The following is a 25,219-nucleotide window of genomic DNA, read 5'->3' as shown; positions in this document are numbered from 1 at the left end:
AAACGATTACTGCAAACCGGACAATTATAAAACAAAAGAATCCCAATAAAGTCACGTTAAATGCATGGCGCGCCCACGAAGATCATGTTCGGTGTCAACTCCGCGCGGGTTTCAGTCGGTCCGCGCGGGCCAATCGATTCCTCGCCATCTCGCTGATCGGTATCGGAGGCGATACCTGCAGGGGGCGCATGCGCCGTGGGGCCGATACTTTGCGGGCAAAAAAAATCGAGGAGGTGAAAACGTCGGCAGAGAGAGAAAAGAAAATATTTCACAGGGTCTTTAAAATAATGAAAAGCTCATCGAAGAAAAACTTTACAAAATCTCAAAAATAAGTTTGTTGTTTCAACCGGGGACAGGGGGAAGAATTTCAAAAAGATATTTATTTATTTTCCTTCTGTTTATTATTGAGGAAATCACATGGCAGCTCCGGAGCTCACATGATTCGGACATGGAGAGGGAGATTAATGAAGGTAAGAGGGAAAATTAAAAGTTTGTTCTTCATGGAGAAAAAAAGTTTTTATTTTCCTCCCTAACTTTTAAGAACTAAAGTTGAGGGTTTTGTGCTGAAAAAAATCTCTCATTCCCGCCGGGGGTGGGGGGGGGGAGTCACTTTTACACCGAGCTGTGGGATGAATGAAAATACCCGAGAGAGAGGAGAGGAGAGGAGGGGAAGGGAGGGAGGGAGGGGGCTGTGAGGAGCCGGGCTTCGAGCTGGAGACCCAACTTCTACCCAAGGGTCCCCCCACCTCCTCTCCCCACCCACGGTCTCTGCACTCTCCCTCCCCCCCCCCCCCAGTGAGCTGGGAGTCCCCTACTAACCGGGGGTAATCCCCGCCATCACTCCCCCATTGACCGGAGTTCCCATTAACGTGGCAGTCGGTGCGGCTCCAGAAAGTAGCGGTGTTGAAAAGGCAACAAAGTTACACGAAACCCCGAGGTGAGAAAATTGTCCAAAGGAAACTTGTTCCCGAGGGCTTTGCGCTGTCCGCTTTGTGCATTTTATATTTACATCTTATATAACGTGTCCTATACACCATTTAACACGGTTTATAGACCTATTATTGGAACATAGGAATTACTGGACCAAAAAAACCCAAGGTTCATGTAGTTCGCTTTCTACTATCCTGGTAGTCGCGTAATACAACGATAATGGACTGGTTGACTAAACATAGTAATCAATCTCCATATATGCAGAAAATGCTGGAGAAGCTCAGCAAGTCAGGCAGCATCTGTGGAGAAAGAAACAGAGTTAACGTTTCAGGTCGAAGAACTTTCGTCAGAACTGGAAGATGTTAAAAGATGTCAATTCCTTCTCCACAGATGCTGCCTGACTTGCTGAGCTTCTCCTGCATTTTCTGTTTTTATTTCTGATTTCCAGCATCCGCAGTATTTTGCTTTTGAATCTCTATATATATTTTCTCCACTTGCAGTTGTGTGGAGTGTTTGGATTTATGCCATTTTTACACTAAGTTGTGCACGACTTATTGCACAATTTTGTGCACACAGTTCTGCTTTTATACAGTAGTGCAAGCTTATTTTTATAGACCCATTCACAAGTGTTAAACAATGTGCAATTTCTTAAAAGGACTTTTTTCTCAAGCTGGCCTGGACACGTCTCCTTTTAATTTCATCATATTATTGGAACAGGGAGAAAAAGTTAATGGCATTTTACTCCCTTAAATTGCTTTAAAGAGGCGCTCTTGAGTGCTGAAATTTCCTGTTCATTGCATGTTGCAATGAAAGAAAGCTTCGTGTCTTTCATGTCCCAAACCTCCTCATGACAAATTAATTAACTTTTTTGAACTGTCAAACGCAGCAGCCAATTTGCACACTGCAAGGTCCTACATCCAGTGATGAGATATGAAGTGACCAGATAATCTGATTTAGAGATGTTGTTTGAGGGATAAAGACACTGGAAGAATTCCCTGCTCCTCTTCAAATCATGATGTGGAGATGCCGGTGATGGACTGGGGTGGACAAATGTAAGGAATCTTACAACACCAGGTTATAGTCCAACAAATTTATTTTAAAATCACAAGCTTTCGGAGGTTATCCCCTTCGTCAGATGAATGAGTGAAAAGGTTCTCAAATCGCATATCTTATACTATGCTGGGACAGCATCACACCAATCAAAAGGTGTCGTTGTTATTCAAACAGGCCAGTCACGGAGAACAGCACGTCCCAGTACACTGGATATACATTGTGTCAATTACACAGGCAGGCAGAAAGAAACCCAAAATGGCAGAGAGAGAGAGAGAGAATATTAAAAAACATAATTTTTTTCCCCCTTTTTGCTGGTGGGGTTACGTGTAGCGTGACATGAACCCAAGATCCCGGTTGAGGCCGTCCTCATGGGTGCGGAACTTGGCTATCAACTTCTGCTCGACGATTTTGCGTTGTCGTGTGTCTCGAAGGCCGCCTTGGAGAACGCTTACCCGAAGAGAGACACGACAACGCAAAATCGTCGAGCAGAAGTTGATAGCCAAGTTCCGCACCCATGAGGACGGCCTCAACCGGGATCTTGGGTTCATGTCACGCTACACGTAACCCCACCAGCAAAAAGGGGGAAAAAAATTATGTTTTTTAATATTCTCTCTCTCTGCCATTTTGGGTTTCTTTCTGCCTGCCTGTGTAATTGACACAATGTATATCCAGTGTACTGGGACGTGCTGTTCTCCGTGACTGGCCTGTTTGAATAACAACGACACCTTTTGATTGGTGTGATGCTGTCCCAGCATAGTATAAGATGTGCGATTTGAGAACCTTTTCACTCATTCATCTGACGAAGGGGATAACCTCCGAAAGCTTGTGATTTTAAAATAAATTTGTTGGACTATAACCTGGTGTTGTAAGATTCCTTACTCTTCAAATCATGCAGTGGGATCTTTTACATCCACCTGAGAGGGCAGACAGGGCCTTGGTTTAACTTCTCATCCAAAAGACAGCATCTCTGACAGTGCAGCACTCCCTCGGGAGTGTCTGCCTAGATTTCTGTGCTCAAGTCCTGGAGTGGGGTTTGAACCCACGGCCGCCTGACTCAGAGGTGAGGGTGCTACCCACTGAGCCAAGCTGACATTTGCTGTCACTCTTAAAATTGTCATTACATCTCGTGTCTTATTGTTATATTCTTTCCTTACCTGAAAAGATGTTATTTTTTTCCCTTTTTAAAAGAAGGTGAGGTCAGATAATTGTAGGCATGACAGAGATACTTAGAAGTTGGGTACAAGCATTGTGCTTGATGTCTTACCTCTTTTTTTCTTCTTCCATTTCCCCCCCCCCCCACATGCTATGGGATGTTTTGCTATGCTAAATGTGTTGTCTAAGTGCTGTTATATGATCTGTCTATATATTCAATTTATTATCTGTAAAGCCATTGACTTCCATCACACTTCGGGAATGCAGTTTTGTTTCATGGCAGTCTCCTGCAGATTAGGGCACTGCCCGAAGTGGTGCTGTGGGCACTGCCCGAAGTGGTGCTGTGGGCACTGCCCGAAGTGGTGCTGTGGGCACTGCCCGAAGTGGTGCTGTGGGCACTGCCCGAAGTGGTGCTGTGGGCACTGCCCGAAGTGGTGCTGTGGGCACTGCCCGAAGTGGTGCTGTGGGCACTGCCCGAAGTGGTGCTGTGGGCACTGCCCGAAGTGGTGCTGTGGGCACTGCCCGAAGTGGTGCTGTGGGCACTGCCCGAAGTGGTGCTGTGGGCACTGCCCGAAGTGGTGCTGTGGGCACTGCCCGAAGTGGTGCTGTGGGCACTGCCCGAAGTGGTGCTGTGGGCACTGCCCGAAGTGGTGCTGTGGGCACTGCCCGAAGTGGTGCTGTGGGCACTGCCCGAAGTGGTGCTGTGGGCACTGCCCGAACGTTTTGTTGCAGCCAAAAAAAACCTTTTTTGTATATTTATGGTTGTGACTCGTGGCTTTTAAAAAGAAATTGATGGATTGTTTAGACAATATTCATTCTTGCAGTGTGGTTGGTAAGGAAACATTTGTTTAGCACATGTATGAAAAGGAAATGGCTGGTGGGATTTAAGTGTTCCTTATGTCTGTATAAGTAATGGGAATTGTTTTGTAAAGCTGGTTTCACTATTGTGTGGTGTGCCTCAGATTAACAATGAGGGCTGCTAATGTCACAGCTGCACTTTTTTCTCCCGCTTTTCCTCCCTCCTGTCGTGAAGGTGTTGACTCTGGCCGGGTATAGGAACATGGTTTTTAAGACCAAAGTTCATCTAGTTCACCTTCTACCATCCTGCCAGTCGCATGATACAATGATAATAGAGTTATTGACTAATTATAGCGATCAATCTCTATCAATTAGTCTACAACAGACCCAGACATGACACTTGGAAAACCCCAGTGGTGGAGAGCTTTGGGAACCATAGGTCTAAAGTCACCAGTTCCTCCCAAGCATGTTACTTTACCACATGTCACGTCTTAAATTACTCATTTACTATGTCCCAAATTTTTATTTTCATTAAAAAAAAATCTATCTAATGTGCATGAATCAATACTAACTGCGTCCACCGTCACTCTGGGGAGTCTGTTCCATAGATTGACCACTCGCTCACAAATAATATTTCTGCAGATTAGTTTATCCTCCCTTCAAGCCCAGCCCATGTCCTCTGGTCCTACTGTTCTGGACAAGGTAAAACAGCTTGTCGTGGTCTACATTATCCAGTCCCTTTAGAATCCTAAAAACAGCAATCATATCACATCTCAACCTCTTTTCCAATGAGAATGTGCCCAATTTATGTAATCACTTCTCTTTTCCCCCCCCCACCCCCACCAGTACTGTCTAGCCTCCAGTACCTTGTGCGGTTGCTCATTCTTCCCCAGGTGTGCAGTGTCCCCCAGTTGCTGCCCCTGCCGCGACCAGCTAACTCAACGCAGAGCGAGGATTGAACCCGAGTCCTTCCTAGCTTGCGTAGCTCAGCTGAACTGGGGGAGGGAGAGCTCCCTGTTTTATTTTAAGTACTTGAGAGTATCAACTATAACAACAGCTTGCATTTATATAGCACCTTTAATGTAGTAAAATGACCCAAGGCGCTTCACAGGAGTGTTATCAAACAAATATTGACACCGAGCCACATAAGGAGATATTAGGACAAGTGACCAAAAGCTTGGTCAAAGAGAGAGGTTTTAAGCAGTGTCTTAAAGGAGGAGAGAGAGGTTTAGGGAGGGAATTCCAGAGCTTAGGGGCTAGGCAGCCGAAGGCACGGCCGCCAATGGTCAGGCGAAGGGGTTGCACAAGAGGCCAGAATTGGAGGAACGTGGAGATCTCGGAGGGTTGTAGGGCTGGAGGAGATTACAGAGATAGGGAGAGGTGAGGCCACAGAGGGATTTGAAAACAAGGATGAGAATTCTATGGGGAGATTGGTTGTTTGCCTTGAAAAATGTGCAATTCTGTAATCTCTCCAGACAGTGTGGCCATAAAAGTATCTCCTTTGCTCTGTACTTAAACCTTATTGCAAAATGTCCAACCAGTCTGCCAGTATTTCTTACTGGTGATGGCTGGAAGTATTGAAGTTGCTTCTGTGGCAATTTTTTTTGCACATCTGACGTTTTTGAAGTGCAAAGGGTCAGATTTTAGTCTATCTCAAGCCTGCACTTAGTGTAGGTTTAATGTGTTGCAGTCCTGAAGTGTTTTACACAGCAAGTAATGACCATACAGTAAGTCTTGTGATATGATTGCTCAGCATGGTGGATTGGTACAAGAAGAACGTCCAAAAGTGTTTCACTTGAAGTGTAGTCACTGCTGTAATGTAGGGAAATGCAGCAGATAATTTGCGCAGAGCAAGATCCCACAAACAGCGATGAGATGAATGACCAGATCAATTGTTTTTGTCAGTTGAGGGATAAATATTGGCCAGAACACCGGGGAGAACTCCCCTGCTCCTCTTCGATCTTTTACATCCACCCGAGAGGGTAGACGGGGCCTCGGTTTGATATCTCATCCGAAAGATGGCACCTCCGACAGTGCAGCACTCCCTTAGTACTTCACGTGTCAGCCTAGATTATGTGCACATGGAGTGGCCTTACGTAGAAACTTCCTTCTGTCTCTCGGATTAGAGATGTTTACTGTGTAAGACTTGAGTTCATCCGTCTGACCTCTGAACCTTTTCCTTGTGGCAGGTGATGTGCCTCCCTATTACAGAGAAGTGTACGAAGCTATTTGCTGTAAACAGGAGGGCCGAGTGTGGAGAAGTGTCTTTCACAAACTGTTGAACAGGACTGAGCTGACCCCCGCTGTACAAAACCAGGTAATGCAGCAACTCCCCAGTAAGCGCTGACACACGGTGGGATGTTTGATGAAGGATATTGGATTCAGAGCAGAAATGCACTGAGGGGTTTTAAATGGTTAATGGATACCTAGGAGTGTTGGAGGTTGGAAACCAATTGATTGTTTTGGGGGGTGTTTTAAAAACATTTTATGTGGTGGAATGAGTTGCAGTCTAGCATCTAGATCAGACTGGTTAACCCACAGGACTGGGGACTCAAATATTGACCAGCAACCTATGGACTGATTCAGTATTTTTGAATATCTCACCTGGCAATACTTTTACTGGAGAGATGGAGGAAGCACAAGAAATATTTCATGAAGGATTTTCCCTGTGGAAACCATTTAAAGATAACACAGGCCATTGTTTAGAGCTGGAGAGGTGATTGTGAGTAAACTATTGCATTGACTTTCTCTCTTTGGCAACTTTTCTCCCCTCCTCTCAATGGCGTTCGCTGCTTGCCGGGACTTTAGACGGTTTATAAAATAATGCTTCCTGGGAGTGTTGGGGACAGATAGTGGGCAATAAATATTCTCTCCTGAATTTAATCAGGGACTGGGCATTACATGAGTGGTGTTTTTCTTTCGCCGTTTAGCCTGTGCCTCTGTCTGGCACGAGGACCCCATTGCTGAAAGTGGGTTGTCCTCTTTGGCCACTAAGAAGCTTGAGTTGCCGCCTAAGGAAGGATAGCTGCTGTTCTATGGCGACGCTGCAGTTCTCCCAAAGCCGGTGGGGTTTAGACCAGGAGCCGAGCAAAACGGAGACTCATGTCTGTGGCCAGGGGGAAAACTCTGAGATCCCACCACGTTGATAGTCGCCTGTGGGTGTGGGAGGGTGAATAGGCTGTACAAGTAGGAAGAGGAGGAGGCCATTCAGCCCCTCGAGCCCGTTCCGCCATTCAGTTAGATCACGGCTGAACTGTATCTTAACTCCATCTACTCGCCTTGGTTCCGTGACCCTTAATACCCTTGCCTAATAAAAAATCTATCAAGCTCAGTTTTTTTAAATTTTCATTTTACCCCCAGCATCCACAGCTTTTTTGTGGGGGGAGATTTCCAGATTTCCACTCCCCTTTGTGTGAAGTGCTTTCTGACATCATCCCTGAATGGCCTAGCTCTAATTTTAAGGTTATGCCCCCTTGTTCTGGACTCCTCCCAACAGAAGAAATAGTTTCTGTCTGTCTACATTATCAAATCCTTTGCTATCTTAAAAACTCAATCAGATCAACCCTTAATCTTTTGTACTCGAGGGAATACAAGCCTAGTCTGTGCAACCTGTCCTCATAATTTAACCCTTTTAGCCCCGGTAGACAGGTAATAGGGGCGGTTTAGCCTCTCTTCTGAAAGACGGCACCTCCAACAGTGCAGCACTTCCTCAGTACTTTACTGAAATGTAAGACTAGATTATGTGCTCACGTCCTGGAGTGGGGCTTGAACCCACAATCTTCTGACTCGGGTGAGAGTGCTATCCACTGAGCCACAGCTGATACCAAGTGTTGAGTGATTGTCGATTCCAGGAAAATGATACAGCTAGTGAGAACTGTGCATAAATATGACCACTGCCTAGTTTATGCAACTAGTCTATACACAAAATACTGTGCAATAATTCTGAAACAAAAGTGGGTGAAAGCTGCCCCTTTATTTACGTGAATGGTGTATTATTACGTCGCGAGTTATTATCTGGAATGCACTGCCTGAAAGGGTGCTGGAAGTAGATTCAGTAGTAACTTTCAAAAGGGAATTGGATAAATACTTGCAGGGGAAAAAATTGTAGGGCTATGGGGAAAGTGCAGGGGAATGGGACTAATTGGATAGCTCTTTCAAAGAGCTGGCAAGGGCACAATGGGCTGAATAGCCTCCTGTGCTGTATCATTCTATGATCCTATGACTGGCTGATCCATCGGGAAGTCTGCGTTGTGCATTTAAAGGGAATCTGTAAAATGCTGGTAGAGCACCAGTGAAGAAAGAACTTGCATTTATAAACTGCCTTTTACGACCTCACGACGTCCCAAAGTGCTTTTCAGCTAATGAGGTACTTTCTCAAATGTAGTCACTGTTGTAATATAGGAAACGCGGCAGCCAATTTGTGCACAGCAAGCTCCCACAAACACCTGTGGCTTTACATGACCATGGGTGTGTTTGTTGGCACTCCCCAACATTGACGCCTCAGCTTAATGAGCACAAGAGATTTACTTGTCCTCCACACCCCCCTCATCCCGGAAAAAAATCTAATGCACATAAATTCTGCTGTTTAAATTAAAGGGAAAGTTTTTTTTTGTTGGTGGGTGGATGAGGGGAAAGGATTAGACCCCGTATTGACTGCTGTGTTCTACAGTGAGTGACTACTTCTGTATGCTATGGTTCCAGATTGCTGAGATTGTAGAATCCAAGGAGGAGCCCATCACAAAGTCGGCCCTGTACAGGGCTCTGGTGCTGATCGCTCTGGCTCAGCAGGGGAAGCAGCCTTCAGCCAAACTGCTGGAGAACGTCACGCAAGGTACGGTGAGTGCAAAGTTGTGCATTCAACATTTCCTAATTTAAAAAAAAAATTAAATTCTCGGGATGTGGGGGTCGCTGGCAAGGCTGGCATTTATTGCCCTTCCCTGGTTGCCCCCTTGAGAAGGTGGTGGTGGGCTAACCTCTTGAACCTGCTGCAGTCCGTATGGTGAAGGTACTCCCACAGTGCTGTTAGGTAGAATTCTAGAGTGACTGCAGAGAGGATGCAGGTTGCAATTCCAGATTTTCTTTTGGTGTAAATGTAAATCCCTGCGCTGTCTTTTTTTGCACACATCCTCTAATTTTACTAGTCTTACCTTTTTGGTGCTCTCCAACCTTCCTCTCCAGATCTTGTACTTCCTGCATAGCGCAGGGCCAGTGATCTGCTCCCCAAGTAACTGCCACTAGGAGGCGAGAGAGAGTGTATCCTGGTGAAGACTTCCAAGTCCCATTGCAGTAATGAAGCTGGGAATCAGGAATTCCAAGGCAAAGCAAATTTGCGTCTCGCCCCTTTTTGGCATTGGTGCCCGCTTGTGCATGTTTGAGACGTTTTATAGTGTCAAAAGGAGAAATTTGCAGGGCTGGCTGTTTCTTGCCCCAAATCCATAGGGAGGGGAGGGGGTGCTGGGGCTAATTGTAGAGGCTTCACCGCCACTCTCAACAGGTTCAAAATATTCACGATTATCAGCAAGGGAACTGGCAATGTCTCGGTTCCGATCAGAACTTTAGCTCATCAGCTTGAGGTATCTGAGCTACTGATCTGCAAGCAGCAGAGAACCTCCTTTTAAATAACTCATTTAAATAGAAGGCGGAAACACAGCTTTTTATAGTATTTTGGGGAAGATGAATGTTAAAATTAATCCCTGACTGAAAAAAGCCCTATAATCAGAGGGGGAGATGAGGAGAATTTTTTCTACGTGATCTGGAATGCACTGCCTGAAAAGGTGTTGGAAGCAGATTCAATAGTAACTTTCAAAAGGGAATTGGATGAATACTTGAAAAGGAAATATTTGCAGGGGTATGGGGAAAGAACAGGGGGAGTGGGACTAATTGGATAGCTGTTACAAAGAGCTGGCACAGGCACGATGGGCTAAATGGCAGCCTTCTGTGCTGTATGATTCTATTCTCTACTTTCCAGCAACTGATCATACGAGCTGCGTACACTCCGCATACATCAAATCGCTGATCCGCCCGTGGTACGTGCATAGTAGGAGAGTACGATGCTCTTTGTATAAGATGAGCACATTGTTTATATGGCTGCTGTTCCATGTGGTGATGGTAAATTAATATCCACTCCTCTGGCCCGCGTCAGGTCAGTGGTTGAAGATATTTGCTGCTCCGACAGACCGTGGGTGCTGGTGGGCAGGATCGAGCTCTGCTGTGATGCCCTATGTAGCCGCATAGCCCTGTAGACCTAGGGTGAGGTGCCAGAGGGCTGCTAGTACTTGAGGCACCTACAGTAGGAGAAAACTTGGTGGTATGGGGGTGGGGGGGGTGGAGAATAAGTTTGTTGTACATGATAACTGTGGAGAAATACAGTATCAGATGGGAGTGAATGGTCTTTTATCCATTGTGTGCTGTTTGACTCCAGGAGCTTATCGGAACCTGTTCAAAGCCAACAATGACTGCAGAGAGGCTAAAGAAAAAGAACTTGCATTCATATAGAGCCATTTACAACCTCAGGATGTCCCAAATTGCTTTACAGACAATGAAGTACTTTTGAAGTGTAGTCATTGTTGTAATGTGGCCGCCAATTTGTGCACAGCAATGTCCCACAAACAGCAATGTGATCATGACCAGATAATCTGTTTTAGGTGTTGGTCAAGAGATAAATATCGGCCAGGACTCCCCTGCTATTCTTTGAAATTGTGCCATGGGATCTTTTAAGTCCGCTCTGTACAGTGTACAGCACTGGAAGTGTCAGCCTGGACCATATGCTTAAGTCTCTGGAGTGGGACTTGAACCCACAACCTTCTGACTCTGAGGCGCGAGTGCTGCCCACTGAGCCACGGCTAACACATATAGTAAAACATCCCAAGGGGCTTTATAGGAGCGATTATCAAACAAAATTTGACACCGAGCCACATAAGGAGATATTAGGACAGGCAACCAAAAACTTAGTCATAGAGGTAGGTTTTAAGGAGTGTCTTAAAGGAAAAGTAGAGAGTCGCAGAGATTTAGGGAGGTAATTCCAGAGCTTAGGGCCTAGATCGCTGAAGGCGCGGCCACCAATGGTGGAGCCAAGCTTTTCATTAGGAGAAACTTAGAGTGGGGGAGGGGGGAAGAGAATAAGTTTATCGTACGCGATAATTGCAGAGAAATACAATATTAGATGGGAATGAGTGGTCTTTTATCCATTGTGTGCTGAGTGACTCTAGTAGCTTATAGGGACCTGTGCAAAAGTGGCCTTTTGTGGCTGAAGCGGGGAAGCTAGTGTGGGTGCTGGTCTGTGGGGGCGGTTGGTTTTCCCTGTGCTATTTTATAACGAGCTGCTTCTTCCCAAGAGTATCCGAAGCCTCAGCTGGGTGATCCGGGCCAGCTGGAGTCGATCCGAATGCAGGCTCAGGGGAATCCTATCCTCCTGTCAAAGACTCTGCGAGAGCTGATGCATATCGACACGGTGCAGGTGGAACTAATTCCTGAGAAGAAGGGTCTGTTCCTAAAACACGTGGAATATGAAGTTTCCAGCCAGGTAAGTTTGGCCAAGGGTTCGATCTGTCATTGGTCTTCTGTTGGTGTTCTGGAGTGTCCTTGGTCTTTCATTCCTTCCTTCGGTCTTTAAGCTTCACCCCTGTGCTCACTGACCTACATTGGCTTCCGGTCCACCAATTTTGATTTTAAAATTCTTGTCGTCCTGTTCAAATCCCTCCATGGCCTCGTCCCCTCCCTATCTCTCTAACCTTCTCTAGCTCTACAACGGTCCGAGATCTCTGCGCTCCTCCATTTCTGGCTCCTTGGGCATCGACTATTTTAATTGCTGTACCATTGGCGGCCGTGCCTTCAGCTGCCTCGGCCCTAATCTCTGAAATTCCCTCCCTAAACCTCTCCGCCTACCCATCTGTCTCTCCTCCTTACTTAAGACGCTCCTTAAAACTATGTCTTTGACCAAGCTTTTGGTCACCTGTCCTAATATCTCCTTATGTAACTTGGTATCAAATTTTGTTTGATTACGCTCCTGTGAAGCGCCTTGGGACGTTTTGCTACGTTAAAGGCGCCATATAAATGCAAGTTACTGTTGTGGAGGTGGAGGTGGAGGTGGAGGTGGAGGTGGAGGTGGAGGTGGAGGTGGAGGTGGAGGTGGATATCATGGACATGCAGCGCTGCTGTATGTGCACACCGCACCAGCGGATCGGTATGGCCCTGCAGGTGTCTGAGCTGGAGTGCTACAGGGAGGGAGGGAATCAATTGCCTGCCGTGTATGCTGACACCTCAAATGGCCAGCTCCAACCACCGCCGCCCCCCACCCCCCCCCCCCATGCTAATGAGCTGATCCTATCCATCGATCAAGGGATATGTGTCAAAGGCGGGTAAATGGAGTTTGAGGTGCAGAGCGGCAGTGATCCAATAGAATGGGGAATAGGCTTGAGGGGCCGAATGGCCTACTCCTGTTCCTGGTGACAAGTGGAGGTCAGATGAGAAGAGAACCTGGCTTAGCCATGACAACGCACTGCATCCCACGGTCAAATAGCCGCCTGACGTGTGGCTGGACTGCCGGGTGAAGGTGTAATTGGACCCCAGTGTGATTTGTCACCTTTTTAGAAAGGTTGTGGTGGGGGGGGTATGAACGAGGTAAGAGGAGAAGGGAACGAAGGAACATAATTAAGAAAATTCCAATCTCACTGCATTTTCCTTTCAGCGTTTCAAGTCCTCGGTTTACCGAAGGTACAACGATTTTGTGGTATTTCACGAGGTATTGCTCCAGCGGTTCCCGTATCGGATGGTGCCGGCTTTGCCGCCAAAGAGAATGCTAAGAGGTAAAAGTTCGACATGGCGAAGTGGTAATGTAATTGGGCCGTGCGTCTTTGGAAACTAGGAGCCTTCCTAGTTTTTGAAGGAGACTCGTTAATGTTCAGCCTGTAGATCGGAGCAACACCACACAAACAAAAAAACAGAGTGAATAGCGACAGGGAATGAGAACTTCCTGTTTTCGAGGAGGTGCACGAGGCGGGCCGTCCAAAAGAGCGAAGCGCAGCCTGAGAGCACAATGCAGGCGTGCGGGAAGCAATGTAGCTACGTAGAAAACTTCAGTGATGTGCTGTGGGACTTCAGCCTGACTGGATCGCATTACACATTCCAGGCAAAGTGTTGGGTTATTATTGTCCTCACCGGTTGCTGGGGACGATGTCTCCCGAGGGAGGCAAAACCCTATAGCCCGTTTCTGGAAAAACTTTGGGAACTTGTTCCCGAGTTCCCCAAGCAATTCAAGCAAACTCTAGGAGACCATGGTTACAATGAAGTGTCACTAGACGTACCTACACTATCTTGTCCCCTCTCTCTTCACTCCCCTCCACCCCAATATGACCCACTTAGGAGCACAAGATTGTACAGGACCTGGGAATGACCATCTCCATCCATCCTACTGGCCCCAAAGATCACACATTTTCCACTTAGTCTTCAATAATCCTGTGTGTGGAAAAATATATCAATCACCCTTGTAACATTTGTCAGGAGAGGAGTATTCCAGATTTCCCCTCTTTTCCCACAAGGGAGAGAGGAAGTGTCTAGTCATGATACTCAAGGCATCATGAATGTGGGACAGGCTTGATGGAGCAGCTGGTCTTTTCCTGCCTGTTTAATGTTCGTATGTAACATCCTTTGCTTCCACTGCCTCCTTGGTTGGACAATTCCACTTAGTTACAGCCTTCTGCTTGAGAGAGTTGTAGCTGAATAATTTATTCACTGTCTCTTTTTTTGGCTTTGAATGCAATGTAGTATTTAATTAAATTTGCATCTTAAGCCTGGTGGCAAAAGCATAATTGTTGAGCAATCTCTATGCGGATACCCTGTACAAATTCTTGCTGGCATTGAACAACTGGTTCCTGGAAACACTGCTTGCCGTGGAGCATTGCATCAACGTCCTTGGATTCAAGTCCTGCTCCCTCTCCCTTGTTTTTTTTTAATCTCCCACCCCCAAGTATGAAAGCTTTGCTTCTCTTCTGGCCTACAGTAGAGGCCATAGAGATGGGGAGTCGTGGACGCAGAACTGTGGCTAAGCTCAGAGTATGAGGCCAATGAGTCTTTGTGTTCATTCGTATCCACCGTGCCCTCCTCTCCGAACCTGCTGCTTTGTAAGAGGGTTTTAAAATAAAAAAAATCTTAATTGCTGGAGTTTTTAATAACGTGGCTGCCGTTGCTTTGTGTTTACTGTGCCTTGCGAGGACGTTGAACTGTTTTGAATTTTCCTCTTCCCAGCTGACCGTGAATTTATTGAGTCTCGGCGACGAGCTCTGAAGCGTTTCGTTAACCTGGTGGCTCGTCACCCATTCTTCTCTGAAGATGAACTTCTGCAGGTCTTCCTGTGCTTCAGCGGCCCGGTGAGTATTGAGCAGAACAACGGCGCCATCATTGGCTATTCACCATTTCTCGAGCGAGAACGGTTCCTGGAAGTGTCTGTCTAGACCATTGAAGGAACAGTGTGCAACAGTTCCTGGGTAGACTGTCGAGGGAGCAGTGCGCAACGGTTCCTGGGTAGACTGTCGAGGGAGCAGTGCGCAACGGTTCCTGGGTAGACTGTCGAGGGAGCAGTGCACAGTACAGAGTGGTGATGGAGTGTAGGATTGATTTCTTCTGCCACCCATCCCTTCACTGCTGAGTCGCTGATCTCGGCTGAGCTTTTTGTTGCTCAGGCTAGTCGGTTCCCTGCTGGGGATGGTTGGGTGGGGGGGCGCAGCAAGGAAAATCCAGCTCGGGAGTCCTCACCAGGCCAGAGGTGCGTGTGGCCCGGGGAGGACCTGAGAGGGGGGCAAATCTGCTGGAGCTGCTATTGATGCTCCTTTGAAGAAAAGCACAAGTGTTTCGTAACATCTTGACACCTCCGCTCAGTAATTGTAGTGAAAAGTTCGGGATGACTACAAAACAGAATTGCCTAAAATTAGAATATCCCCCCCCCCCCCCCCCCCGCGCCATGCTCTTCCCCACAGTGGGCACGCTGAGATTAACATTAATCAAATGGTCATTTCGCCCAGGTTCGTGTGACCAACATTAAGAATAACCTCTGAGTGTGTTACTACATGACGCTTCATTCATTAATTTGAGTTGATGACTAGATATTTCCGAGTGTTGTTTTCATTTTAATAAACAGTTTCCTATCTTGGCATTTCTAATGTCCTTTAGGGAATGAAATCTGCCGTCCTTACCCAGTCTGGCCTGTATGTGACTCCAGTCCCACACCAATGTGATTGATCTTTAACTGCCCTCTGCAGTGTCCTAGCAAACCGCTCAGTTGTACGAAACTGCTACACACCACATGGACTGCAGCGGTTCAAGAAGGCGGCCCACTATCACCTTCAGTCAACTCTGTATGGGCAACAAATGCTGCCCTTGCCAGAGACATCCCAAGAGCGAATTTTTAAAAAAAAATGCTAATTAACCCTCTCCTTGCAATGGGCTTTTAAAGATTTTCCCATTTTTATGGTTTTCTTTTACAAGGAAGTTCAGAATAAGATTCGGGAATCGTTCCGAGGAGTGGGTGATGAATTTATGACGTGTGGAATAGCAACAACAGCCAAGGTAACGATTGGAGCTCTGCTGTTGTAGGTGTAAATGTTTCCCTGGCTAACCCAGCGACATGTGGAGTACTAGCAATGTTGTCACAAGGGTTTCAGTGAAGAGTAATGGTGATATCTTCATATTACATCTACTTGCAAAGTATCCAAAAGTATAATTATAGATCACGTCCTTCCAAACTTGGGTTGTCTGCAGAGAGCATCCTGGAGCTCTACAACATTAAGACAGAGTACTGTTGGTTACAAGTGTCTGATCACACCACTGTATCAGCCAATGTGCTGCACACTCAGCTAATTGAGTTGGAGGCAGGGCGGGAGTTAATGCAGGACTTACAGCAAACAGTCGATTTACTCAGCAAATAGAGTCTATTTAAAAAGAATCTCTATGAACAACAGCAAGCAGAACTCGTGACCGAAACTGCAGCAAAGTCTCCCGATAAAAGCAGAGTTATTTCTCCAGCAAAATGAAGAGTGGAGGATAGTTACATAATATTAATTACGTGTGTAAAATCAATCCCAGTCACTTACGGCAGTGCGGACTCCAGGCGTGATTGATGGGGGAATTACCCAATCATCTTCATTCCGGTCGGGAATAGTGGTGTCGCTATATGCAGCCAGGTTACAGGTCCCTCACTAGTAGGGGAGCAATTTGTGGTCATTGAATCAAGGGTGTCATACAAGAAGCTTAATGCACAACATGAAAGGATCTACATTCTGATTTTGAATTATAAGGCTGGTCAGTTGGAACATTAGGAACAAGAGGAGGGCATTCAGTCCCTCGAGCCTGCTCCGCTATTCAATTAGACCATGGCTGATCTGGACCTCCACTCCATTTACCCGCCTTTGCTCTATATCCCTCCTTACCCTTACCCAACAAAAATCTATCTAGCTCAGCCTTGAAAGCTCCAATTGTCCTAGCATCCACTGGGGGAAGAGAGTTCCAGATTTCTGTTATTCTGTGATTTCCAGATCATCTGTTTTAGGTGTTGGTTGAGGGATAAATATTGGCCAGTACATTTGGGAGAATTCCCCTGCTCTTCTTCGAAGTAGTGCTGTGGGATCTTTTACATCCACCTGATAGGGCAGACAGGACCTTGGTTTAACATCTCATCCAAAAGACAGCACCTCTGACACTGCAGCACTCCCGTAGTACTACACTGGAGTGTCAGCCTAGATTATGTACTCAAGTCTCAAGTGAGATTTGAACCCACAACCTTCTGACACAACAACAACAAGCATTTATATAGCGCCTTTTAATGTAGTAAAAAGTCCTAAGGCACTTGACAGGAGTGTTATCAGACAAAATTTGACATTGAGCCACATAAAGAAATATTAGGACTGGAGACCAAAAGTTGGTCAAAGAAGTAGGTTTTAAGGAGCAACTTAAAGGAGGAGAAAGAGGTAGAGAGGCGGAGATGTTTAGGGAGGGAAATCCAGAGCTTAGGGCCGAGACAGCTGAATGCACTGCCGCCAATGTGGAGTGAAGGAAACTGGGGATGCACAAGAGGCCAGAATTGGAGGAGGGTTGTAGGGCTGGAGGAGGTTACAGAGATAGGGAGGTGAATAGGTAGTGCTGATATTGTGGCAATGTGAGTTGAAGTAGACTGGAAGGACTTTTGTCCAAGCCTGGTGTTTATTATCCTACATTATAAAGTCCGTCTAATGTTCTGTAATTGCATCTTTCATTGAAGGGAGTGCCCAGCTTTAAATTATTTAATTGAAGGAAAAACAAGTTTTATTGGTACGTTAATTCCGTGAGTTCAATTGTCTACGTAAACCTCTCTTTTTCCCCTCTCTCTCCTCCCAAACAAAATGCAGGAACTTCTTCCTCCCGATATCCAGGCTCAATTTGGTGCCAGCCGTGAGCTGATCCGAAACATTTATAACAGCTTCCATAAGCTGAGGGACCGGGCGGAGAGAATGGCCTACAGGTCTGCCGAGAATGCCACCGACCTCCTGTTGTTTGGAAAGGAGTTGAGGCAAGTGTTGAGACTTTCTGCGACGGGCCCATGGTTACGTCGCGTTCTTTCTGCCTGTTGCCGTGACGTGGCTCTGTGGGTGGTTCAGCGATTTTTGTTTTAAACCTGCCCTTGTTGCCCTCTCCAGTCCTGCGTCACGCAGGAAGGTGGGCAGGCAATCCGCTGCTGAGACCCTGCAGCTTTAAATGTCTCTGGGGAGGGGAGCGATGCTTTTTTAAAAAATCCCTTTCCCTTCTATTCATTGGGCAGACATCTGGGAGCTCATTGTGGACTCAAATACACATTTTCCCCTCTCCCTCTCTCGTCACTGCTCTCCTCTCTCTCTTTTCTGTTGAAGGGTTAATCAGTGGCGGGTAGCGTTGCACTAACTCTCGCCACTGAGTGCTGGTGGGCACAAGTTCGAAACCTGCTGCACTCCGTTCCCATCCATGTGGAGCAGAGAGATGTGATGCATCTCCCCTCAGAGTGAGAGGAGAGTTGAGCCTGGGTGGCTGGTTCTGGGGATCACATGGAGCAGCCCTGCCTCCTCAGTTGAAAAGTCAGGTCAGACAATGAAGGAGGAAAACCTACAGAAGAAAATGGGGTCAACTTGCTTGGGATATATCGGGGGCGGGGTGGGGGTCTTGCATGTTTGGCAGAAAGCGAAGTGTTGAAAACTTGTTGAAGGCATGGACTTGTATAATAGAAGTTTGTTCTTAGTTATCATATTACTTTGGCAGCTATTGGCCCAGCCAGGTTTTAAGAGGGGTACAGTGCAAGCTGTGATTGCCATTGCCTTATTACTTAAGGAGGAAAACAGGAAGTCCTGGTCAAACCCACAAGAGCTGCATTCAGTGAAGGAGTGAGCAGTAGTTCATCTATCAGATTTCAGAGGCCTGAGCAGTGATTGATTGTGGCAACACAACGGGCCAAGAAAGAGCGGCCCAGAGAGGGGAGGTGGGGGGGGGGGGGGGGGGGGGAGAATAGAAAGGAAGTTTCTCGCCAAGCTGTGTGATTGGAAACAGCTGCAATTGCTTGTCTTCGCTGGAGGAGGTGAAGGCAGTGGGTTTGTGGAGAGCTGTAAGTTGCAGGGTCAGCGGCTGAACAAGACTCAAAATAGCAGCCCACCCCACCCCCCTCCCCTTTCCCCAGGAGAAGCTCGGGGGCCATGCTGAAGTGAGCAGAGAAATGGGTCTGGCACAGCACAGGAAGGAAATGTTTGTGCTGATGGAACGTGAATCTTCTGTAGGCTGAAGGGGGCTGATTTGAAGCAGAGAAAAATGGGATTGCATGCACTGGTTTTAAAATGGCAGACACGGTCCAATTGTCTTAAAAGTTTAACCTGCTTTTGCCACTATTAAAATAAAAAGAAAGGATTTGCATTTATATAGAGCCTTTCAGGATGTCCCAAAGCGCTTTACATCCAGTGAAGTAGTTTCGAAGTGTAGTCACTGTTCAATACACAGTTTACCACGAGTTGATGTCTATTTTGAAAGTCATATACGTGACTCCTACAGTTTTAAAAACAATATTCATTCTCGGGATGTGGGCGTCGCTGGCAAGGCCGGCATTTATTGCCCATCCCTAGTTGCTCTTAAGAAGGTGGTTGTGAGCTGCCTTCTTGAACCGCTGCAGTCCGTGCGGTGAGGTGCTCCCACAGTGATGTTACATGGGGAGTTCCAGGAATTTTGTCCCAGCGACGATGAAGAAATAGCCGATATATTTCCAAGTCGGGATGGTGTTTTTGTAATGCGTTTCTCCGAACTCCTGTAACTTTAAGTTTTGTTTCACCCTTTCCTGTGTCTCAGTACCCTGGGCTCCGACACGACACCGATTCCGACATGGGTGTCGGCAGCGAGCAACACATGGGGCTCCCTTAAACAAGCCCTTAAAGGTTTATCCGTGGAGTTTGCAGTACTTGCCGATAAAGCTGCACAGCAGGTAGGTCCAGGAAATAATTAAATACTTCTGAACGCCACTGGACAACAAGAAAGAACAAACTTGCATTTCTATAGCGCCTTTCACAACCTCAGGATGTCCCAAATTGCTTTACAACCAATGAAGTACTTTTAAAGTGTAGTCACTTTTGTAATGTGGAAAATGCAGCAATCAGTTGTTGCACAGCAAGATCCCACAAACAGTGATCTGATCTATTTGTGATGTTGGTTGAGGGTTAAATATTGGCCAGGACACCGGGAAGAGCTCCTCTGCTCTTCTTTGAAATAGGGCTACGGGATCTTTTACGTCCACCTGAGGGGGCAGACGGGACCTCTGGTATAATGTCTCATCCGAAAGACGGCACCTCCGACAGTGCACCGCTCCCTCAGTACTGCACTGGGAGTGTCAGCCTAGATTATGTGCTCAAGTCTCTGGAGTGGGACTTTAACCCAAGACCTTCTGACCCAGAGGCGAGAGTGCTGCCCACTGAGTCGCAGCTGACACCGGTAGTATTAATATTACAGAGTGCAATTTTGTATTTGGGAACTTGTACCCAAGGGTCAGTTACAGCCTGACTGGAGGTCCTTTGACTAAATAGAGTGCCCCTGTACTAGACCCAGCTGCTGGTGTGACTTTTTATATATAAAATTGAGGGCAACTCTTGTAACCCTGCTAGTGGCCATATTAAGAGTGACATGGCCAGGACCATGGTGGCAAATCAGCCATGGGTGAAGAGTGGATCAGGGACACCGATGAACAGACAAATTAACTTGGATTGCAGAAATATGTTGCACAGTTCTTTAATTTGCTTCCATTCCTTGAACAGGGTAAGCGAGAGGAAGAGGAAGTAGTGGAAAAACTCAACCTCTTCCTTGATTTATTGCAATCCTACAAGGTAAGTGATACCAATGTGAGTTGTATTTGAGGCTTGTATTCCTAACGGGTCAGCCAGCATCTGTAAACAGGAGGCTGTTAATGTTTCAGATCTAAGCCGTCGAATTCTGACCACTGGTTACACCCGGACTGACCAATTGTATGTTTCCAGGATTTGTAGTTTTAATTTTTTTTTCGCCATCGTACTAAACCTTATTCCGTGTGGCAGTTGCCCCCGCTGGGCCTAGCATTGGTGACCGTCTGACCAGCTAGCAGTAGGAAGGTTCTGATGTATCAGCAGGATGAGACAGTGCAGACAAAATGAGAATTGTTTATTTTTTTCGGTCAGTTGTGGGAATACGATACTGATGATAGCGCTTTAATCGCCCCCTTCTAAGTTTGAGTTGAACCTCCTGTGTTTGCCAGTAACCCACGTCCCTGTGTCCGTCTCTTGTTTTCAGGACTTGTGCGAGCGTCATGAGAAAGGGGTCCTCCACGAGCACCAGCGAGCGTTGCAGAAATACAGCTCCATGAAACGGCAGATGATGAGTGTGACCGTGCAGAGCAAGGAGCAGCTTTCTGTGGAGCAACTCGAGTCACGAATTGTACAGGTGCTGCGCGCGTCTGTTTCACATTTGCTGTCTGAGGCAAGTCTTGTTGAGAGGAGTTGGGTGTCGCCCTCCAATACCTTGTCAAAATTGTGAACCTAGCCGGTGAGTATTGGCCGGCTGTTGGACTAAGGGTGGACCCGACAAAATGAAGAGGTGAGAGTTGTTGGTTAGTCGTAGAGAAACTGATTAAAAGAAAAGGGATCTTTGTGGTAATCTTGAAGGGCGTGGATGAGTTGAAGATTTAATGATTGCACTGAGAGGGCTGGGTATTGTGAGCATGGAGGGTGTGTAATAGGAAGTAATTTGAATGTAGAGTAGAATTTTCAGAGTCCGAGCCTGCCCTTGACCTTGAGAGCGTTCAAAATTAGCTGATTTTGTTTTTTTTTAAATTGAGAAACCCAAGGTCGGCTGAGGCCCCAAAGTTCAGGGGTCCTCCTAGGAAGTAAATTTGTATTGGTCGTTGATGATGCTGAACTGGGGTTTTAAAACAACCACAACTTGCATTTATATAGCGCCTTTAACATAGGAAAACGTCCCAAGGCGCTTCACAGGAGCGATTATCAAACAAAATTCGACACCGAGCCACATGGGGTATTATCCTTATGTCCAAAAGCTTGGTCAAGGAGGTAGGTTTTAAGGAGTATCTTAAAGGAGTACAGAGAGGTTAGGGGGGGAATTCCAGAGCTTCGGGCCTAGGCGGCTAAAGGCATGGCTGCCAGTGGTGATGAAAATCGGGGATGCGCAAGAGGCCAGATTTGGAGGAGCACAGAGATCTTGGAGGATTGTAGGGTTGGGGGAGGTTACAGAGATAGGGGCGAGGCCGTGGAGGGATTTGAAAACAAGGATGAGACTTTTAAAATCGAGCCATTGCCGGACCCGGAGCCATTGTAGGTCGATTGAAGGAAAGATTTGGCGGGGTGATAGTTACAGTTTTGAAGTCCTGGGAAAGAATGAGTTAAATTGAGACATTTAAAGGAACTGGTTGGATTATCTCGGAATTGTCGGAAGAACTAAGCCCTGAGTACTGGGGGACGGTGAAGGATATGCCACAATGCGTGAAGTTTCTCCTGTTCTCTCCCCTGGCTGGCCTTTCCTTTCTGTGGAGCTGTGGTCGTTGCTAAGGCCATAAATACTTTTTTAAAAACAGCCCAGTGATGGAAATGCCATAAGATGGTGTCCCCCTCCCATCAGAAACTGATGGTAAATCTTATTGTGTGGGGAAGAGGTGGAAAGTTATTTCAAGGGCGGATTATTGTTGTAGTCTCGCAGCGTTCCTTTCCAGTTGATGTCGTCCCTAACTGCGATCTCGTGTTTCAGCAAGAGAACACAGTCCTGACCATGGAGTTGCGCAACTATTTCTCGCTGTTTTGCCTGCACCAGGAGACTCAGCTCATCCACATCTACCTGCATATCACCTCCCACGTGCTGACTGCCTTCATCGATTCCCAGATCCAGGGGCACAGAGAGGTACGGCTAGTCCAGCTGCAAGGGGTCACTTTTTGTATTTTGTTCTAATCCCTCCCTCCTGCTCCTGAGGGCTCGTGACCTCTTGAAAGGAATGCAGTTCCGCGGGCACCAGCTGCCCTGGCCTGCGTGACCATTTAGGCGCCAGCACAAGAGTGTTTGGCTATTCAATTGCAGGGGCATCGCAGCCCAGTCCGATCCTTTCTACACTGTTATGACATGCTTGTCAGTTCCCTCTAAAATATAAAATAGACCTAAATGGCTGGTTGCCCTGGAGGTTCCTATCTTCCTATTTCACCGTAATGTTTAGTGACATGGGGCATTGCAGTAGATTAGAATTCTCTTCGATACTGTTGTGAACTGTTGGTTGAATTGGTTGTTACTGGCTTGTGACTTGTATGTGTGTGTGTTTTTTTTTTCCCCCCGCTCCAGATGAGTGAAGTGTGGAATGACTTAAAACCGAAGCTGGGGGGCCTCCTGCCCAACGGAATGCCCTCACCCCCTCTGTCCCCTCAGCCGGGGAATTGGCAGAGTCCGACCTCCTTTTTCCCGCAGTGACTTGTGACGTTCCCCGTGTTTCCGATGGACAAGGATGAAGATCAGTGGTTTTTATTTTTTCTCTCCTCCATAAAACATTCCAGAATTGTTCCCTACAAAAGGGAGTTATCCTCCGTTTGGTTTAAAATTGGTTACCAAAGACTCGGCTATGCAAAGGTTAGCGATTGGAAAGCCCGCCCGTTTGTGATGAATCGCCTGCCTCTTATGTGCAGGGATGTTGGGCTGTCCAGATGGCCATTTCCCTCTCTGTTAATCTGTTGCAGTGTGGATTTATGATCAAAGTTTGATGCAATTGGGAGCATAACTGCATTGAAACAATCAGCCAGTTGTCTTAGTTTGATTTAAGTGAAAGTTTAGATCGGTGCTCTTGAATCAGGGGAGAAACAGCTGTGGGGATACCTCCTCCTGTCAAAGTGGGGATGGAATCCAAATTACACTGAGCTGGTGTATTCTAACTTGCGTCCTGGTCATTGGCTGCAGGTTATCACTCAATAATCTTGCAACGATTATAACACGGTTGTTTCTCCCTTGGGTGCGGATGTCAGCTTTGTTATTAAAAAGTGATATTTTTTTTTAAATTACTCCGCAGTGATTACAAGACTGTAAATTCCGCTTTGGAGAATAGTTGTGGAGTGCTAAGGATTTGTGGTTTATGATATCCAACTGCTTGATGAGGTTGCAGTTGTGGATAATGGGAGCGATTACATTATTCTGTCTAGTTTGTTCTGCTCGAGCAGCTGTGGTGTGGATGCGGGTTGATTGCGGCCACCTCTCTGGGCGTGGTTCTAACCTTGGGGGACCAGGTGACACTTGATTCCGTAGACCTGATGGGACGGTCTGTTCACAGCAAATGTTCGAGTCTCTTTGGGGCTGTGATAAGACAGAGCCGGTCTCATTGCTTGCTTTTTAAAAAAAGTTTGTTCCATCCCTTTTCAATCCTCCTCAAACCAGTAAATAAAGCTGAGGAATCTGATTAGAGATGGGAAGCAAGGGTGTTGACTCTGGGTTTACTTGAAGCCGACGGGAGCCTGGTTTTAAAATTGACTCTCTGCAATAGGAGGTCTTGCTCCCAACTGCAGTCTGTGCAGCCTGGGGAGTTCGTTGCACCCAGAGCCAACGTGGATTTAAAGGTGTACTGGTAGCAGAACTGGATGTACCCTAGTACTGGTTTCCATGCGGATGCATTTAATAATCTTCTGATTGAAACACTCCGTTACATCAGCTATCGAACCACATGTCTAATGAATTTTATAAAGGTTCAACAAAAAAAAGCAAGTCTCTAATCATGTTTTTGAGCAGAGTCTTGGAGTGTTAGTTAGCATGTGGTGTTGTAGTGCAACATTTAGCTTAATTTCTTGTCCCTCCCTCTAACTGCAAGGAGGTTCTGCTGAGTCGGGTTAGGGTTAAATTGTTGGCTGCGGACTCTAAGTAATTGTACAGCGTTCCTTGCCAAATTGGAGTTGCAGCTTTTTTTTTTGAAACTCTGCATATAGATTTCCACGACAGTGCTGAAGGCAGGATGCTCAGCTTTTGAACAGTCACATATCTGAAATACCTTTAGCACCCCCCCCACCCCCGAGGGTCTTGGACAGAGGCTGATGTACTGGCCCTTGAAAGCATGATGGGGAAATTCCAATATATACATGGAACTTCAACCCGTTCTTTTTTTGATACATTTCAGGAATTTTCGGTAGGAATTGGTCGAAAGCCATTTGATTATTAAAAAAAAACCTGAAATAATGTGAAGGATTTTTAAAACGGGGATATCCTGGTGTATAAACATAATAAGAACAAAGTGCTGGAAACACACACAGTGGGTTCCTTAGCATTTTAAAAGAGAAAAGATGGGTTAATGTTTCAAGTATAGACCTTTCAACCAAATCCAGAAAGGATCCATCCGGAATGTTAACCAGTCTCCACAGATTGTTGTGTATTTCCATCATTTTCTGGGTTTGAAATGCAATAACTGACCGGGGGCTAGTTATTGCATTTCAAACTGTGTACAAGCTACTAACTAACTGGCTGAGGTGACCTGAATCACGAGGGACAATTTCCTTTCAACCCTTTGCAGAAAAATAAATAAATTAATTTGCCTTCTGCCATGCTGTAAGCGATCGCCTCTATTTCACGTGTTTTATGCTCCGGTTTGTGGCTGGTTGTTCAAACTCTCCGCCTTTTGGTGTGTTTTGGCAGCGAGGGGAGGGAGAAACGGTGATGCCAATCATTGAGAAGTGAGCAGACCTTGGGGGTTGGGACGAGTGGTGTCGGTGAAGGAGCCCTTGGGATTGGAAAAGTTTTAGCCCCTCCGTGTTCACATTTTACAAGCTTC

At 46.4% G+C, this 25,219-nt stretch overlaps 1 protein-coding gene across 1 annotated transcript; it reads left to right on the top strand.

Moving 5' to 3' along the window:
• The first annotated feature begins 140 nt into the window (after nt 1-140).
• On the top strand, nt 141-25,219 carry snx8a (sorting nexin 8a). The gene is made up of 13 exons (XM_068003676.1): nt 141-470; nt 6,123-6,250; nt 8,635-8,764; nt 11,268-11,455; nt 12,620-12,737; nt 14,176-14,297; nt 15,412-15,492; nt 17,307-17,467; nt 19,255-19,387; nt 20,211-20,279; nt 20,719-20,868; nt 22,186-22,335; nt 22,765-25,219. The coding sequence occupies exons 1-13, from the start codon at nt 449-451 to the stop codon at nt 22,888-22,890; spliced, it is 1,578 nt and encodes a 525-aa protein (XP_067859777.1). The 5' UTR covers nt 141-448; the 3' UTR covers nt 22,891-25,219.

The sequence above is a fragment of the Heptranchias perlo genome, chromosome 22 (genome assembly GCF_035084215.1).
Source record: "Heptranchias perlo isolate sHepPer1 chromosome 22, sHepPer1.hap1, whole genome shotgun sequence".
NCBI classification, from domain to species: domain Eukaryota; kingdom Metazoa; phylum Chordata; class Chondrichthyes; order Hexanchiformes; family Hexanchidae; genus Heptranchias; species Heptranchias perlo.
The sequence above is the reverse complement of the archived record's forward strand: the minus strand, read 5'-3'. Positions and strand labels throughout refer to the sequence as shown.